The sequence below is a fragment of the Triturus cristatus genome, chromosome 7, assembly GCF_964204655.1.
Source record: "Triturus cristatus chromosome 7, aTriCri1.1, whole genome shotgun sequence".
In the NCBI taxonomy this organism is placed as follows: Eukaryota; Metazoa; Chordata; class Amphibia; order Caudata; family Salamandridae; genus Triturus; species Triturus cristatus.
The window spans coordinates 260082153-260102682 of NC_140590.1; the positions used below are offsets into that span (position 1 = coordinate 260082153).

At 42.4% G+C, this 20530-nt stretch overlaps 1 protein-coding gene across 1 annotated transcript in view; it reads right to left on the reverse strand.

Annotated features, from left to right (window-relative positions):
• Nucleotides 1-15644: 15644 nt before the first annotated feature.
• The window catches only part of LOC146809349 (ATP-sensitive inward rectifier potassium channel 11-like), a 37619-nt gene continuing 32733 nt past the window's right edge, over nucleotides 15645-20530 (reverse strand). Inside the window, exon 2 of the mRNA XM_085616150.1 lies at nucleotides 15645-18550. Within this exon, the coding sequence (XP_085472276.1) occupies nucleotides 17269-18474 (1206 nt within the window). The 5' untranslated portion in view covers nucleotides 18475-18550 and the 3' untranslated portion in view covers nucleotides 15645-17268. The remainder of the gene's footprint in view (nucleotides 18551-20530) is intronic.

Here is a 20530-nt window from a genome sequence, read left to right on the forward strand (position 1 = left end):
TGCTACCTTATTGGATAGGTTTGATTGTGAACATGGGGTGGGATCTAAACCAACCTATAGACACCCTCCCCCAAACTGGGATGCAATTTGCATGAATGAAAGTAAGCTAGCCCACACAAAGGGAACTAATCCCCAAAACACTATCCAAACAAGATCTTCACATCATTTGTCACCAACAGTTGGGCATAAGCAGCAACTTCCTGATACAAGGAAACTAATCCAGAGCAATCTCCTGGTCCCTAAGCTAGGTAGGGAAACATATAGAGATGAGACTGCACTGGACGAAGGTAATACACATATGCAGGACCCTGGGAGGGGGTCTGTGCGTGAGGGTGTTTATGTGAGACCAAGTCCAAGGGAATGCACCCCAGAGATCTTTCTTACAGAAGTCCCCAAACTGCCCAATAGACACTTTGAAGATCAGTAGTCGCTCAAAAACAAGCTTATATATTGGCTTAGGTCTACACGTCATTGTTATTCAGTTATTAGAGATGATATTAGAGGGGTTAGAAGACTCCCAATGCAAAACACAATGTGGGATATAATCAGGGATGTGGAATTCCTATAGCCCGACGCCCAAGACCTATTGTTTGGGGTCAAGGGCAACAAGTTTTGATTTGTTATTCGTCCTTGGGACAAGTAGGCCCAACCCCCTACATCACAAACCCTTTGACTGCCAGTTTACAGTACCACATTATGGATAAGGGAAAGGCATTGCTTGCAGTTAAGGTAATATTTCTGTCCATGTGTTAATGCAGTTCAAAAATAATATTATTACGGTGAGCGATCCAAGTACATGTTGTAAGCTCAGACTGTACTACTGACAGTGGTTACAGTATAAAAATGTGTATAAACGTTTTCAATGTTTAGCAATATGAGGCTATGTATACTGCTCCCAGAATGCGCTCTCTGATTTGATGCAAATATATGCAGAAGCTTGAAAGCTTTCAAAATAAAATGTTCACAAAATTATGCAAAAACATTTTGCTAAACTACTGTAACATTTTAGGTGCTGGTTTTTTTAAGCATCGTTTGGTAAAATGTGTTGATGTATGCTAGTATTTCTCAAAAATATTCCTAATGGAAAATCAGTGTAACCAGTTTTAATAAGATTATGGGAAACATAAAAATAAAGAAACATTGGTAAAGCCAATAGGTCTGAAATTGTTGGTCAGCCATGGTTTTGTCAATGCATGACTTGTTTTGGCATGGTTTTTGTAAAACCTTATTGGTGTGGGAGCTGCCGGGCCCTCGTCATTATAACAAACATTGGCAAAAGCAAAAAAAGTTTTGGTCTCAAAAAGCACACATTGCCACATTAGTTCCTTGCACTGCACAAAACAACTGTGTCGATTATGCTCCATGTGAAAGAACAGAATGCTGTCACTCCCAGGGAAGATAGCCGATAAACCGAGACAGAATTTTAATAAACACAAAAGGTTATGGTTAACTCCAGACCTATTATTAAATAAAGTCTCAAAAGTGCACTTGTGTCCCTGCATTAAGTGCAGATATACAACTTTCATGAATTCACAAAACTTTACAGAAGTAGGCCAAGAAATAGTACTCCTAGAAAATATTTGTTGACAGCATTTTAGCATGAGCAAATATGCAGATGTAGATTTGCTCATGCAAAAATCTGAGTGTTTGCAAGTTCACTTTCCCTTCAACCACTTTTTTGCCAACCCTGGAAGAAGTTTTATGTCTGCCATTGTCAGGAGTAAATTTCCAATCTTTCTCACTATGGGAAAAGATTAGAGAAGAGTTGGTGAAAACCCTTAGAACATGCACGTTAGTAGGTTTGCACAGACTCAAAAGGGCATTCCACCCCTGGAACTGTTTACCATTACCTTCAGCGCCAGTATGTAGATCTGCGGAAACGTGACAACATAAGGGAATTGCTAGTTTTCAAACCCTTCTATAAAAGGATCCCTGGCATAATCAGAGAGGGTATTTCGGAGCGCTTATATGAGATTGCTGCCATAATGTCACCGCATTACATGGCACAAAAGGGACAACTGGATTCTGTTACAGGACAAGTAGATTTATGAAGCAACCTGCCCCATGGACAAGTAGATATTTTATTAAATTCCACACCCCTGGGATATAATCAAGGTCAGTTTTTATGATGTTGCAATTACCTCTGGGCCTTTTGTCGATCGATTCCCGTACAGTTCCCCCCAAGAATTCCAATATATCTATAAGATACAGACCCCCAGTAGAACTATCCCCCAGTTCTCCTCTGGTATCCATCTCTGCACCATGCGCAGGGTTGCATTATTCAACCTATGGGTTGGCCCACCATGGGCTGCCCTCATTAAATATGGCCGAAGGGAGGTGGAATAGCTGACCACTTGCTGTGGTGACGCCATCATCTGTAGCCAGGATGGGTCCCTCCAGTCCCACAGGGCCGACCTATACCAACAGCCCCACTAACTCAAATTTACTTGCTCCAGTATGCATACCAGTTCCAGAAATTGTTGCCAACAGTGAGAGAGCCAATAATGGTGAAACCGGGATGGAGTCAAAAGCTTATGGAGGAGACCCAATAGGGCTTGAAGGCATTGAAAGGCGCCTGAGGAAACTCCTTCCCCTAAGGGTATTGGTTTGGAATGTTGCAGGGATCACCAAGCTAATGTCGGACGTAGCGTGGTGTCGTTTCGTAGACTCCTTTGATGTTATTTTATTCCAAGAAACCTGGAGCCTTACCTGCCCGCATAGGAATGGTTTCTCCACTTATGCTAAAGATGCCACCAGAAAAGAGAGGGGTAGACCCTCAGGAGGATTAGCACTATGGATGAATATTGCCCTAGGGAGAAAGGTGAGGCCATTGTATGTTGATTCTGATAATATACTTGCTCTGGAGCTCATCTCTAAAGATGGTACTAGAACAAGGATTTTTAATGTCTATAATAGGGTTCAGAAGACCAAGTCTGAAACTGATACGCTGCGCATCCTAGATAATGTACTAACACAATACTCAAATAACTCCCAGGTAGTGGTGGGTGGCGATTTCAATTGTACGTTTGAACTGCTTTCCCTAATTCCCCCCAACCTGACTGATGAATGGGATAGGGAATGGCAGGTCCCTCAACTTGACTTGCCCCCGGTGAGGTGGAGTGAGAGAGGAGCACAGCTGTTGGCACTTACAATGCAGCACGATCTGAGGGCAACAAATGGAAGAACACTATCTGACCCTAATGGTGAACCCACATTTAACCCCTTGTGTGCCCCACCCTTTCCCCGCCCTGTGCCGGGCGTTGAATTAGTGGGCGGGGTTCATGACGAGATAGTCTCGTCATGGGCACAGCGCAGCCGCGGCCCATGACGAGACCATCTCGTCATGGGCACTCAAGGGGTTAATAGACTAGCCCAGGAAAGTAGGATTGACTATTGCCTAGTATCCCTAAATGGCACCTAGTCGTGGACATGGAAGTGGTGAAAAGGGCTGACAGTACTCATCACCCATGGGGCCTGGTAATCTAGGGTGTCCAGACCCAGGAATTCTATCTGTAGCTAACAATCAAAGGAGAATAAACTGGGATTGGGTGGAGGCCCATCCAGAGGCACTAGGTGCAGTGAAGAGAAAGGTTTCTACGTTTCTTGAGAAAGCTGCTAAGTCTACTGTGGAATATGTGGATGAGATAATAGGTTCCATCCACAAATTGTTATACAAAGAGATAAGGGATCTGCTAGGTCGCCAGGGAAAGCTCCAAAAGTTAGAAAGATTGTGCCCAAAACTGAGATCAGATCAGCAGGGCAACTGGTATACTAAGGACTGCAGGCTTAGCAAGCATGAACTATTAAGGGCTGTAAAGCAAAAATCACACCCTGAAATAGTGATCTGTAGAGCCAAGTAATTGAATCCGCAATGAAGGAGTGGGAGAGCACTCTAGGGTCATCCTTGCGGAGAGCTCTTAGATAGAGATGTAAAAACCTTCTGGAGTAAAGCTGCGTACTGGCTAAAGGGGTACAAAAAATCCTAGAGTTCACAGTTCAGCCAGAGGACTGGGAAACTCATTTTGGCACCTTGTACGAATCCAGGGATGAGATAATTGGGGGGCGTGAGGTAGTTCCACTTAAAGAAGCCACAGTGGGTAAACCTCTTCATCTCTCGCTTGAAGAGACCAAAGCAGCAATAGCCTCTTGCACCCTGTCCCGCGCTCCGGGACCTGATTCAATCCCGAATGACCTCTATAAGGAGGATGCAACATTATGGGGCTCATATATAAACCTATTATCTGATTCGATTCTTAGAGGTAATTCTATTCCCCCTTCGTGGAAAAATACAGAGATTGTCCCAATCTACAAAAAAGGGGACAGAGCGAACTCGTCCAGCTACAGACCAATTAGCCTCATTGATTTATTGCAAAAGATATTTTGTAAGCAGATCTTAGTTAGCCTGCTGGACTGGATTACAGAAGCAGGTGTCTTCAACGTCCTCCAGGCTGGTTTTCGAGCCAAAATCAGTACCCTGGACCAGACCTTCCGTCTATTATGTATATAATGGAAGGAAGTACACATGAAAGGAGGTGAGCTATATGTGGCTTTTGTAGACCTACGGTCTGCATTTGACTTAGTCCCACATGACAATCTCTGGAGGGTTCTTAAGAAACAGGGCATGCCACAGAATCTTCTAGATGTCTTAATTAGGCTTTACTCTTTTAACACAGCTCAGGTTAAATGGGCTGGGAATAATCAATTTACGGACACCTTTCCTGTCCAGTGTGGTGTAAGGCAGGGGTGTGTCCTTGCCCCCACCCATTTTATTCTTTTTATCAACGATGTTATTAATTGTTTAGATAGGGATGGCTGTGACGCCCCATAAATTGGTAACAAGAGAATTCCGGCTCTTCTCATTGCTGCTGACACCCTTTTAATTGCAAAGACTCCACAGGATCTCCAGCAGCTTTTAAATGATTTTATCATGTTTTGCCATGAGCGGGGCCTGGTCCTGAATGAAATTATAACAAAAGATATGATTTTCAGGAAAGGAAAGTCCAAACCCCATAAAATACAGGTGCTAGCTGGCAATAGTAACCTGGAGAGTGTCGATGCCTTTGATTATTTAGGCATCCGCCTGACTCTATCAATTAAGGGGGAGCCACACATTGAAAAGGTGAAGATGCAACTTAGACACCAGACCACTTATCTAGGTAAAATACACAGAAAGACATCTTCAAGGCAGCTCGCACCTGCAATTTACAATACAAAAATCCTAGGGGGCGCTCTATATGGGGCTGAACTGTGGGGCACAGGTCCAATTAATTCCTTGTTACCAATAAAAAATCGCTATCTTAGATCCCTGATAGATCTACTAGCAAGTACTCCAATGGTGCCTCTTTATTCTGATCAGGCACACAGGCAGCTGGCTCATAAAATTAGTTATAAACTTTTGATGTTTGATATAGACTGTGGACTGTGGAAGAACTTAGCTCTTATCGGGAACCTCTTTTAGAATTACTAAAACTTCCCTCAGTCACCTCAATTCCTTGGTTTAGAACTTTGAAGGAACTACTTGAGAGGCTTGGAATGATGGGTCTCTGGTCAGACCCGGGAAACATGTCCTCTGTATCCAGGTCCACTCTGAAGGCATTGTTCTGGGAAACCACACTTGTGCAAGCTACATCCAAGGTCGAGGGCAGTCTGACAATCAATTTCCTTAATTTTAAATGTGTCCCCCGCTTTGAGGATACACTGGACAAAGTTGTCCCTCCCCTGGCCCGGAAAATTTTCTTTCAGTTTCGGTATAAAACCTTACCCCTCAAATCTTTTTGCACAAAATGGACTAAGGGCTTAGCCAACAATGATTTAAGTTCTGAATCCATTGTCAATCTGCTAATTTTTTGTCCTAGCTACAAATCACTGAGGGAAAAATGGATTATCCCCCTTTGTAAGATTGTAGGCCCTGGCCACTACTTGGAGTTGCTTAGAATTTTAAGCACTGATACCAGCAGAGTTGTGGTTTTTGGAGTGTCTAGATATTGGCATGCTTTGAGGCTCAAAAGGACTAAATGTATATCTTGATGGACCCTGATTTGTGATGTAATAATTGGTATATATTATATTTTTTAATGATAATTAATTACTTTTAAGACCATCCCTATCTGAAATGTATGTTCATCCTTTTTAATGGTTACATGTGATATGAATTGTTTCTCTATCTTTGGTTCTTTTTGATTACTTGTGCTGTGTACTTTTATGACCCCATGGTCGAAATAAAGTATTATGATGATGATGATGATGACAATCAGTACCCGGAGACGACAAATCACACGACCGATTTGAAGGCAGGACATGCCCTTCAGAATAAAAAAATCATTACGGAAAGAGCGAAAGATATAATCAAAATGCCAGAAGATGAACCTTCCAATCTAACGAGCCACATTTCAGAAGTCCAGCTACAAAAACACCGACTCTCACCATCAGGAAAGGAATTAGAAATGCTCATGGCCCAGACAGATAGGATAGCTACAGACATGCGAAACGCTATTAGGAACATGAAGAATACGCTACTGCTCTCAGAAAGTTATCTCTCCAAAATTATCCGGACTCAAAAATCGGCACGCAATCTCCACAATAAGCCCAACACAACCCCACTATCTCTTGCCAATAAGATTTACCGTCTATGTATCTTTCTTAGATATTTGTCGGACATAGAAACCCAAAACCTACTAATTTCTTATGATACAACTTCCAAACTACCCGAAAAAATAAGCGACCAGAAGATTCAGGTGGTCCCAATTAATGTCAACAGAATATCACATACAAATCAAAGAAAAACAAACTCTAATAACCTGAGAGAAATGGCGCTAAGCCCAGGGGGGACCGACTCCAATTCTGAACTAGAAAACCCTACAAAAAAGATCTCATGCCTACTTATCAAATGCCACTCAGCAATTAATCATGCCGCTGACATTGCCAACCTGATCATGAATCAAGTTACTGATGTGGCTATTCTAACGGAAACATGGCTATCTGAATCATCCTCCCCATACCTAGTCGTGTGGTGCCACCAAATTATAACATTATAAGACTAGATAAGCTAATCAAAACGGGAGGTGGAGTGGCCTGCATCCACAGATCAAACATCACCATCTCCAAAGTTCTCTCAGACCCTATAGACTCATGTGAATACCTGGGCCTCACAGCACAATTCACAGAAAACCAATTCTACAAACTACACGCATTCTATCACCCCCCTCAGGCAAAAACCTAACTTTCATAGACCATCTAATGGAAATTATTACAAACAACTCAGAACCCCACTCCAATGATATTTTCCTAGGAGAATTCAATCTTCACTGGAACAACACCCAAGATAACCAGGTCAACATTCTGAAAGAATTCCTAACAGATCCCTCACTAGTAAAAGCATGTGCCCTACCAACACACTCCAAAGGAGCCACACTAGACTGGATCATCTCCAAAGTAAATACGATCCAAGCAATCTCAATCGTACCTTGTGACTAGTCTATTCACCACCTCATTACCTTCCAAATACCAGCCAAAAAAAAGAAAACAATCTTGCAACCTATCAAACCCAAGACACTAGAGACCTGAACTCAGAGACTCTAACATTGCAAGGCAATAAAGGATTGCAACCCCGCCTGAACTAACGGACGTTAGAGAGCTTACAGACCACTACAATCGTATGATATCTAAAATAATCGACGACATTGCACCCCTAAAACTGAAAAGAATTCAGACCAAAGATAAAAACCCATGGTTCAACGGATCACTTAATGAAGAAGGACGTAAACTCAGGTTAACTGAACGAATATGGAGACAATCTCTGTCATCCCCCCAAACAAGTAAGAATGACCAGAAAAACCTACAATAAAAGCGTACTTAAATCAAAAAAATAATTTTTCAGAAAGGAACTTAAAAAAGCAAAGAACAGATCGAGGAAACTCTTCGATATACTAAAAGAACAATCAAACAAATTAGCCAAATCCTCCCTGTTAACATCCAAATCAGATCTGAACTGTGAAGATTTCTCAACATTCTTTACTGATAAAGCCAGCTCATTGGAGAGAGAACTCAAGAATAACGCTGAAAAAGCATCAATCCTAAGGAAGGAACAAGGGAGGAACCATGCCCTACCGACACAAATAATGCCCAAAAATAATGTCCACTGGTCAACTTTCAAACTATATGATCAGCAAGACATTACCTAAATATTACTATCTTTGAAACCAAATAATCATTACAATGACCCTCTGCCGGCAAAATGCTGGCCCTCCTGCAACCTCGTGGTCACCCCCTTCTGGACTTTGATAATTAATGAATCACTTGTAAAAGGATCAATTCCAGACTGCCTAAAAACAGGCCAGGTCATCCCTCTTCTAAAGAAACCTACGGAGAACCTGTCGGACCCAAACAACTTTTGTCCAGTAACAACCATTCCCCTAGTAGCCAAAGTACTAGAAAAATGTGCTCACAATCAATTAAGTCAACACATTACTGAATTTGAACTACTAAATGACTGCCTATCAGGGTTCAGACCATACCACAGTACGGAGACAGCAATCCTACACATAGTAGATGATGCTCTGCTAGCCCTCGACCGTAATGAAACCTGTCTCCTGATCCTTCAGGACCTATCGTCTGCATTTGACACAGTAAATCATCCCAAATTACTAGAACAACTGGCTTATCGGGTACTGTTCTGAAATGGTTCTACTAGTTCCTAGAGAACAGATCACAAAGATTCCTGGTGGACAACAAGCTATCCCCACCATCTCCGAACCAAATTGGGGTGCCACAAGGATCAACCCTATCCTGTTACTATTTAACCTACTCATCAAACCATTAACTGAAGTACTGTATAAAAATAACATTTCCTTTCAAATGTAGGCTGACAACACCCACTGTATATGAAGATATCATCTCTGGAAGAGATCAACACTATGAACCAAACTCTCAAGAAAACTGTTGAATGGTTAGCTATCATATTAAGCTAAACTCACAGAAAACCGAATTCCTTCTGATCTCCCCTCCTAAAAGTTCAGCCAAGATTTAAGAATGGACCAAGATGATCACAGCGCTAAATGGTACCCCAAGGATAGTTGACTCAGCCAAATCACTGGGTATCACTCTGGATAAAGAGCTAAACATGCGAGCACATGTCAACACAATGGCAAAAAACGCTCATTTCCATCTGAATTACCTCAGAAAAATGAAGCCACTCATCGATCCTGTGGATCTAAAAATGGCAGTATCGGCACTAGTCATAGAATTGAGTATGGATGCGCATCGCTATCAGGACTCCCTAAGATATCTACAGCTCCCCTAAAAGCCTGTCTCAATGCAGCAACTAGACTTATAACGGGAACCAAGAAATACGACCACATCTCTCCACATCTGAAAGCGCTCAACTGGCTACCATACGAGGGCAAGAATAGAGCTAAAACTTGCATGTATTACACACAAGGCAATACATCACAAAACTCCTCACAACCTCTCCCATAAAGTTACGCTGTCTGTAAGCACTAGACCCTCAAGGGGATCGGAGGATTTTCTACTGAAACCAGCATTCTTCTGTAAGAAAAAGACTTATGATAGAGCGTTCATAGGAGCTGCACCAAGGATGTGGTATGTGCTCCCACTGAACATCAGAAGAATCACCTATGCTCCACGATTTAAAAAGGAGACCAGGTCCTTTCTAATGGGTACATTTCTCCCATAACGAACAATGTGGTGAACATAACAGTTCTATAACTAGCTTGGATATAAAAGAACTCAGGAATGACCCAATCTTAAATCAATCTAATGTACGATTTGACAATCTGGACTGTAATCTAATTGATTTTTTTTTAAGCCTCATTACATTTGATTTATGTATGGATAAATATATGCCAATGCTAATGGAATTCATAGACGTGCTCTTGACGTGAAAGAATTGATATCTGACGATTTCGAAGGCAGTTGAAATGTAAAGCGCCTTGACACCCAAACCCTGGGTCTGGTTCGCGCTATGGCAAACACTGAATAATTAAATAAAAATAAATAAATAAGTCAACACAGTGTTTTATTTATTTTATTTATTTTGAGGGTTTTATATAGCGCGAACAAGACCCTTGCGAGTATCAGAGCGCTTTACAAGTCAAATGTAGAAAACAAGATGTAGCAAACAAAGATATAGGTGAAACAGCTATACATAGCTTATACATGTACACATCAGCTATCGTGAAAGACAAAATGATAGCTATTGAGCGCAAGGACATAAATAGTTATAATATACGGTGAAGCTAGCAAAAGGCCAGAGTTCACGTGAATTTAGCCATGTGGATCGCTTTCACTTCTTTTTTGAAGGAGTGTGCACCTCCTACTTCCACATTCTATGCCTGCTGCAAAAGATCCCCAAATGGTTACCTCAGAACACTAGATGGACCATCACGCAAGCACTTATCACTAGCAGGCTTGACTACAACACTCTCTACACCAGAATCTCAAGGAACACCTACACATACTCCAGCTCATAAAAAAACACTGCCTCAAGACTCATACTTGACCTCCCACGCTACACCCACATCACACCGCACCACAGGAAGCTTCCCCATTAACAAGCAAAGTAAATTCAAACTTCATGCACACATTAAAATCCATACTCAAAAACAGGGCCAGAATACCTGAACAGCTGCATACACTTGCACCAAAACGCCAGACACCTACACTCTGCCTCACTCAAACTTGCACACACTCCCCTCATCTACAAAAGCAAAATTGTAGGTCGCTCATTCTCCTACATCACACCCAAGACATAGAACGACCTCCCTCAACACATCAGAGCCTCCTCCTCACATCTTAAGTTCACCAAGAAGATGAAGAACTAGCTCTTCACAAAAGCACCTGGGGGCCACACACCTACACATCTGCTCTAGCACCTGGATACCCTATCTGGCGATTAGTAGGCTATACAAATCAACATAACACAATTTTTCACATGAATCTCAGTAGTTTCCCAGAACCCATCTACTCATTCAAGTTGACATGCTACAGTTATGCATATGATATGTAGATAATTCTAAAGCTGGAAGAACCTGCGCAAGAAACACCCCGGACCAATGCCTGCCTCCAAGCAGATAAAGATTCGAAACTTTATAGTACGGTTTAATTTTGACTCTACTGCCATCTGACCTTAGTACCTATGAACAACCTCAAACCGCTTGACAGAAGTGAAGAACTTTGAAGTGTTTGTGAAACTTAAATCTCTCCCTGGACTACAGGTTAACAAAATACCTTCTTTAAAATGAGAATACAAAGCAGCATATTTCCGCACCAGGAGTACCTTCACAAGCTCCAAGCCTTATGGCCTTAGCGCTCTCATGCCTCAATTGTGCCAATTCCTCAATACCCACCCTGAAGGGTACAATGAATTCAAAATCTTGAGGCCAGTTAAGTCCTACATCTGTACTGGCTTCCCACTACAAGAAAGAACATTTTCCTTCAATCTAAACCTCCAATCTACCATCAAAGGGAGAACCTTTGACCCAGAATGTGCCACGTGATTGATAATCCATTTGATTAGAAAATCTTGTAATTGCTGTAGCTTTTTTCTGTACGGACATCCAAGAAATAGAATTCACTCTGCATGAATAAGGATAATTAATAGCCACCTAGGATTCCTGAAAGATATAAATACCTGACTCTTTCCTAACACATGATCCTTTAGGCACAGCTTACAATATACATGTTTACAGCAAACCAATCTCCCAACCTTTTTCATCACTTCCAGGTATAAGCACTGCTACCTGTCAGTAAAGACACAACTGCAGTACATCTCTGAACCTCATTCAAGATACCTGCCATTTGTGCATACAATTTAAGTATACCCGCACTCTTTCAACCTTGCACAGCAAATGGCATAGCCTCTTACTCAGCCATAACAGAAAGTGCTTTCGAAACTCAACAAAATATAAGGGCAAATATCCATTATGCATACTGAACACATAACTGACAGTTTCCATTGTGGCCGAGTATCACATCCTTGTGTTTCAAATATGCCCAGTTAGCATAACAAAGCCAGTTTCCATTTTGTGAAGATACCACACTGTGCTTTAGCACGCAGGGCCAGTTTCCCTTATAACCTATTAGCAGATCATGCTTGGTTGCCCCACCATACACAGTTAACAAACCACCAATATTCTAGTTAAGCAAACCATGGCCATGTTCTATCATTCTAAGTTAGCCCATCAATTTCATTATACCCAGTTAGCTCAGTCAGTCACTACTTGGGCAGTTTGGGTTGGACTGTTCCTATTTGAGCATGGTCAACAATGATTTGCATATGGCTGGGTCCAAACTAGAATGCAGCCCAAATGGCTGAGGTTAATTAAAGCATTCCATCCATCACCTTTTGTTGGTGCATATGGAATGCCAAAACATCTTTTATCAGAGCTCATGTAGATACAGAACTCTCTGAAATCATCAAACAACAGGTCAGCTCTATCAATCTCAACATCATCACGAATACACTCACAGAGAACTTTGATGCCTATGTGTCCTTTTTCGAAAAAATAAATAATGAAAATTGAAAGATGAATCCCCATCGACAAGAAAAGGTTAAGGGTTTCTAACATCAATGGATAACCTGCTCACATGGAGACCACAATATCTAGCAATACCCAGATTTCTTTACATCCCACCATACTTAAAAATGAGGCAACATGGAGCAAATTCAAATCCCTGAATGAAGAGGAGATCCGCAATATCCTCTACAAAACCAACATCACAATACAGTGATCCATTTCCCTCTACAATCATAAAAGATCTCAGGAAACTTGTCTCCCCCATTTCGAGAAAAATCATAAATGCATCACTAACACTAGAGACTATCCCAGACTGTAGACCGTGCAAGTGACTCCTCTCTTGAAAAAACATGACACAGATTCGACAGATCGAAATAATTTTCGCCCAGTATCTAACATCCCCTTACTGGCGAGGCTGTTAGAAAAATGTTTCATAACCAAATATGTCAATATTTTGAACAATTCGAACTACTTGATAGGTTCCAATCAGGTATTAGACCTGGACACAGCACAGAATCAGCTGTTCTATACATCATGGACAGGGTGCTCAAAATACTGGACCAGAAAGACTCCTGTCTTCTCATCCTCCTAAACCTAGCCTCTGCAATTGACATGGTCAATCATGATTGCCTTCTGGAGCTACTTAAATGCAGAATGGGGCTCTTGAGTAACATTCTCAAATAGTTCACCTCTTTTCTACACAATTTCTCGCAGCGGATAGAAATTGGAATGCTCACTATCTATATCCAGCGAGAATGAGAGTACCTCAAGGATCCACTATATCCCCAACACTCTTCAACCTTTACATGGAACTGCTGACATAGATCTTCGCAAAGGTGAACTTTGCATACCTCTTATATGCACACAGCATGCAGTTCAAGGGAAGATATCACCCAACTCAAATCCATTCTAGCAAAAACCCAAATTGAACCCCATGGAAACAGAATTCCTACACTTCTCATCTTCCCATTGTCCTCCCCGATACAAGAATGGCTGATCCACCTAGACAGCCTCAACTACAATCCCAGTACCATCAAATCAACAAAATCTCTTTGGATAACACCAGATAATAACCTTTACGTGCGTAGCATTTCGGGTTGCCTTTAGTTGTGCGACATGTAGAGCTGCCTTTAGAGGTGCGGTGCGTGAGTAATAACAGAAATGAGACACTTTGATCAAATCGCACCCTCTTTAAAGTCTCTCCATTGGCTCCCTCTAGAATCCAGGATCCAATTGAAGATAGAGTGCCTGACACACAAAGCTCTGCACCATTGCGCACCCAGATACCTCACAAATAAGATCTAGATTTCAGGAGGCGCTGGCTCCCTTTAAAGCGCAAACTCCCTCCTGTTGTAACCTCCCAGACTCCAGAAAATGAAGACATATGCACGCACCATATCTGGATCAGCCTTGGGAATATGGAACTCACTCCCATCAGAGATCCAGTCACACCCTTCGTCATCCACCTTCAAGAAAGCTATCAAAAGGATTTTGCTAGATAGATTCCTAACATAAGGTTCTCAACTTGACTTTATCTACCTACAAGTACCACCATAGACGCTACCTTGCTGCCAGTAGGGCTGATGGGGTAGTGAGTATGATATCCTAATATGATGATTTGTTATGTTGCATAATTTTGATTGTTATGAAATGAAATCACTTGTGATACCTGATATTGAATGTAATGAAACAGGATTTAGTTGTTTATGTACAGCACTCTGATATCCATGAGTTATGTATGCACTTCCTTAAAACTCTCTAAATAAAAATAAGTTAAAAAGCACATTATTTCCCATTTACATTATGCCCAGTAAGCACATTGAAACCACTTTCTAATATCTTTGTTAGCGCATCATAGCCTTTTGCCAGTCTATGTAGTTCACGGCATGTCCAAGTTCCACAGATTGCCCGTTTAAACTGTGCACTTATAGTACATGATTGCCAGTTTCAGCATGCCCACTTAACAAAAAACAGCCAATTTCCATTTGACCCCTTTGGCACTATTTGCTTTTGTAGCATGATTTTCCATTAATACATAGGACGTTGTGGCCAGTTTCCATTATGTCGAATCAATACATTATATCTATTTCCCATTATACCTCTTTAGAACATTATAAACATAAACACAATTGCCATGATGCCCTGTTAGTACCTAATGGCCTTTGGAAGTATGACAAATTAGGAATCTGGGGCACTGTAGCCAGTGTCTAATCTACCCAGTTAAAACCCCATGAGAAGTTGCCAGTTTGTTCAACCATCAGATCTTGACCAGTTGCCCTAATACCCAGTTACAGTCCTGTTCTCCGGAAACACACATGAGCCTCTGGAAGCATTCACTAGAAGCTGCAGGTCCAAACAATGGCTGAAAAACTCACAAATGACTTCCCACCATGCACTATAGAACAGCAAGGAAACCGCTCTAATGTGTTTCAACCGCGATAGCATTACACTTAATTCCTTTATGGAGTTCTACATGCTCAATCGATAAACAAGAGGTCGTCTAGTATTAGAATAAGGTAACAAACGATATGCCTGTTATCCCTAAAAGTTCTGCAAGCTGCAATGGTTTCCTTGGTGGATGTTAATCTAGGTGGGATGGAAAGAGCCTAGACATAAAATAGCTTGGTCTGAACATCAACACAAAATTAAGTGACAAGAGAGTTGCTGGCTCGCTCTAAAACTTGCATTAACCTATAGGTGATAAGACACTTAGGTACCAGTCCTGATCTGTATAAAGCCATGAGTGATAAGATACAGAATGGTTCTGGCTAACACCAATAGTAAGTCATGAGTCATCAGATACAGAATGGCTTCTGCTGAGATCCTACATGAAGTTGTGATAAAACCAAGTGTGATAAGATACGGAATGCCTCCCTGTGCAACCTATATAAAATCATGAATGGTGAGATATGGACTGGCTTCAACTAAGAGCTATATAAAACAGAGCGTGGCAAGATGCAGAATGGGTCCAGCTGAGATTTATATAAACGCATGAGGAATAGGATACAGAATGGATTATACTAAGACCTATATAAAAGCATGAGTGGTCAGATTTGGAATCGCTCCCTTTGCGAGCTGTATAAAACATCGAGTGATAAGATACCGAATGGCTCCAGATGAGACCTACATAAATCCATGATATTTAATATACTGATTGGCTCTTGCTGGGTGTTATATAAACAGATGTGATAGGTCATGCAATGGATGTCACTTGGACTCTATATGCACGCATGCTTGATAGGATACAGAAAGGCTCCCACTGAGATTTATATATACCTATGAGTGATAAAATACGGAATGGGTCCTGCTGAGACCTGTACAACCCCATTAGCCATAGGATACTGATTGACTCCCGCTCAGACCTATCAAAAAGCGTGAAAAAGATACAGAATAGATCCTGCTGAGCTCTATATAACCTTGTGAGTTATAGGATATGGATTGGCTCTTTTTGAGAACTATATACATTCATGAGAGATACAGAAAGGCTCATGCTGGACATTGTATACACTGTCAGGCGTGACAGTACATAAAGCGGAACTTTCAGACCTACATGGATAGGACACATAAAAGTCACCGCTCAGAACTTAATCAAAAATAACAAAGGCGGGGCACAGAATGGCCCATGATAGAAGACAACACAGAGCCACCCGAAGCCTTCACCCACACAAGTGATTGTGCATTGTCCATTGTGCAAACGTGACTCCCTTTGCACTTCTTCCCCTGCCCAACTCAGCTTCACCTGAGTTCAGCTTTAACTTACATAATGCACTCGATGACAATAAGATGGGATCAGGTTTGGACAGGGTAGGGGGATGTCCTTCAAATAATGGTTTGACAAACAAAGGAGTCAAATTGTATATTTTTGAAGTACTTCAAGACATGTCAAAACATACCACTTTTAACAAAAACCGCAAAAGGCGGTTTGCATGTACTCCCCAAATATTTTCCACAACAATTCAACCAAATAATGTTTTGGGATTCACCTGTTGTCAATTTATTTCTCGTGACAAGATGCATTTTAGATAACATTATTTCTAACAGCATATAGCAAATAATTCTGCTTAGTTAGTCCTCTATACATTTGTCTACTTTGTCCAATAGGCTGAGGTGCTCAGACAGACATGGGTGATTTGTCACAAAATGGCTCTGACTCAGGCATTCAAAGCACAAAGGATAGGACATAGAATGTCTCAGACTGGGAATTTAAAACCGCAAGAGATAGGGCAAAGGGTGGTTTAGGCTTAGACCTTCAGATTGCGAGTGATAGGACACTGAATTGCTCGGGATGACGCCTTCAAAGCACAAGTGATGGGTCACAGAATGGTCTGGGCTAAGGCCTTCAAGAAAACAGCCACCATTGGTTTATAGGCAAAGCTAGATGTCCTGCCAGTCAAGGATATGTTCTAGTCTTTACTAACATGTAGTGAGGAAACTCCTCACGTATATGCGATTTCCATCTGGTGTAGCCCGAATGTATGTGGGTGCTCGAGATTCATCAAAATATACTCTGAAATCTATCACACAGCAAAACAACTCACCAAGGGCTCTGCCCTTGAGTAGTTTGTCGGTAGAACATGTGAACATATGTGTCCAAGGTATCAAACTTGTAGAAAGGCCGCTGAAATGTGAACAGCATTCACCAGACTCCGGTCTGCGGACTATGTGTAGGACCCTAACAGATACTGTTAAGGGGTACGAAGGTGCAGCAGGAGTACTCATTTGCACACTGCTATGTTCACGAATCTGACCAGGATTCTGTGGACTGGAGTTCCTCGCAGGTTTTCACCTCATCTTCTGCCAGGCGAGGCTTTTTACTTTCCAGTTTCCTTTTCTTAAGTGGCTTGTGGCGAAAACTGGGGCCATCACTGTTCAGGCCATTGTGTCTCCCCTCTGCCAGGTCCTTTGCACTGCACAAGGGGCTGCGCACTTTCACCGTGTTACCAAACTTGGAGTAGTCCACGGCATACCTACCCTCCTCCTCGCTGATAATGGACACAAACCGATGACCCCAGAGGATTTCGTCGGGCAGGTAGGAAGCTCTGGCTTGGGTGGTGATGCCAGTCGTCTCAACAACACCTTCCAAGAGAACTACGATCTCCAGGTCTTGAGAGGGGAGGTCATAGGCTGAGATGTCATACAGCGGGCTCTTTTCATCAATGGTGTGACTGATAATCAATGGGGAAACCAGGAAAATGGTATTGGTGCCCGTTGGGTTCTCCACCTGAATGTCCACCTGAGAGATGGGCACAACCTCCCCCTCAGCAGTGGTGGTCTTCTTCACTACTTGTATCTTGATGGAGGCACTGATGATCATGCTCTTGCGGAGGTCTCCAACCCGGAACATGAAGCGGAATTTGCCATCACGGCAAGCAACCACGGCATGCTTACTGAAGATCAGTGTCTCTGCCCTTCGGTTAGCCTGGGCTGTCTTCATGAAAATGCAACCCAACATAACAGCATTGATAATTAGGCCGGAGATATTCTGAATGATTAGGACAGTGATGGCCATGGGGCACTGCTCGGTAACCATGCGCCCCCCAAACCCAATGGTGACTTGGACCTCGATGGAGAAGAGGAAGGCTGAGGTAAAGGACTGGATGTTCGTTATGCATGGCACAGAGGAGTTGCGCCTGGGATCCAAGTCTCCATGCGCAAAGGCGATGAGCCACCAGGCCATGGCGAACACCATCCAACTGCAGATGAAGGACATGGTGAAGATGAGGAGGGTGTGAGGCCATTTAAGATCAACCAGGGTGGTGAAGACGTCTTGGAGGAACCGCCCCTGTTCACGGATGTTTTTGTGAGCCACGTTGCAGGCTCCATTTTTGGCCACAAACCGAGCTTTCCTGACTTTGGTCCTGTACCGGTGCTGGGACAAGGTGTCCTCGGCTAGGCGAGTGATGAGAAACTCTTCCGGGATGATACCTTTGCGCGCCAGCATCTTGCCTTCTTCACCGCTGATATCTTAGTGCATCTCATAGACTAACACATTGCTTCAACAAGTCCCTTGATGAATTCTGAAAAGAGAAGAGAAAAAACATTATTTAAATGTCATTCCAGGAGTAGGGCAGCAAGAAAACTTCTAATTTCCGTGCAGCACACCCATGTGAAAATAGGGATAAAATTAAATATGCCTTATGAACATAAGCCTAATCGTGAAGTGTGACTATAGAGAAATAGAAATTTATAGTTAAATAGTATTTCTATAGTGCATATTCCTGCATCACTATAGTAATAGAGCACCTTTTGTAAGCACACGGTATAGCTTTTAATTAGGATGCGGTTGTGTAGTGGTCTAAGGCCATTAGGGTTATTATGCCAGGTTAATGAGTTGGGAGTTTTTGGTGGAGTGTAGAAACAAACCTTTTCAAGTTCAAGGTGGTAAAGCTCAGCAGGAGGCAGTGAAACATTTGTAGTGTTTTGACAAATGGAATGCATAGGGCAGACCTAACAAAAAGACACACTATAAGGGACGCTGACTATATTTGCTGTACAATTACCTCCAACAACTACAATTTATAAATTTTGAGCCTTGTATGTCCAACTGTGATGATGCTACACTGGATGCTGTCGTTGATTAAACAAGTACTGCTGCCACGTTACACTACTGCACCCAGAAAGGGGTGCGACCATCCTCTTTGCAACAGGAAATTATCACTACAACTGCTGTTTTACTTATTATAATGGAACACCTTGAAGAGAGGATAGTATCTTCTGGACTTCAGTGTCAACATTAGAGAAGATAGTACTAACACAACCATATTAACAGTGGATATCAATCGTATAATCAATATCGGGACTGCTGATCATCTCTGTGCAAAAGTACCCCGGGGCACAGCATCCCGCCTGATGCATGGCCCGCTGCTTCCTAAGCTGAGGGCTCTCACCTCCAGGCTTTGGAGGGATTGAGGTTTCACTCTCATTCTCCTGTTGAGAGTCTGGCTACCACTCTGGAGTCTCCTACCAGGCTCACAGATAGTTCTCTTCAAGCCTTCCAAAGATGTTGAAGGTACTGGTGCTCATCTCACGGTAGGAGGGACTCCTGATCCAGTCATATATAAAAGCATGCAGAGGGCCTCAGCTGCTGTCGATGTGGAGCTCACCCACAGTTTTCTTTCTCTGTTGCCACTGTGAGATCCCAGTCAATCTTAGCAGTGAAAGATTAGGGCAAGAGAAAGTGCGGAGGGCTCTCAGCGCAGTTACCCACAGTACAAACAGGTTGACACAGTGTATGTCCATCTGTGGCATGCTCACTCTCAGGACACATAATGGCCTCAGGAGTCCCCTTAACAGTGTCACCACTAGTGGGTGTCTGGTCAGAACCCGGATATGGTGAGGGGGAGCATTTGGCACAAGTGTAACCCTAAGGTAGCCCACTTGGTTCGGGTTTCACGTTGCACATGTCCAGATCCAGAAGAGAAAGAGGCTTACACAGAACCAAAGGGGCGACTGGTGCTTGGTATCACGTTCATTCACACTGCAGGCAACCGATCTGTTACAGCTCATTGTAAGAGTTATTATTAGCTGGTGTGTAATCTAGAACAGTGTTGCCATCTACTAGGCGTCACCTGGTGTATAGGTGGTGTGCAGGCGCCATAGTGATTGTGGTCTTAATTCATGAAACTTGCATCCAGATCAGCTTTTTACTCTGCATTCAGATTAGTTAAATACTCTTTCATTTCTAAGGCAGCCATGTTGGGTAGACATTTCCAATGCTGCGTACCGCTGAGTCTCGGCAGTTCCGTGTGATAGTGATGTCTTTGGGATTGGTACACCCAGAAGAGGAATTATCTTCACAAGATAGGTATGCCAGTGTGTCACAGCATCTGCAGGTCAATGACGTGTTCATACGGAACAACTACAAACTACAATGCTCAACAAGTGAAACGCAGAGAAGGATCAAATTCGTACCTGTGTTCTTGTAAGTGGTTTTCACAGCTCGAAGAATTTTAAATGGACACTAAAATAAGAATTATATCCATACAAGACCAACTTGC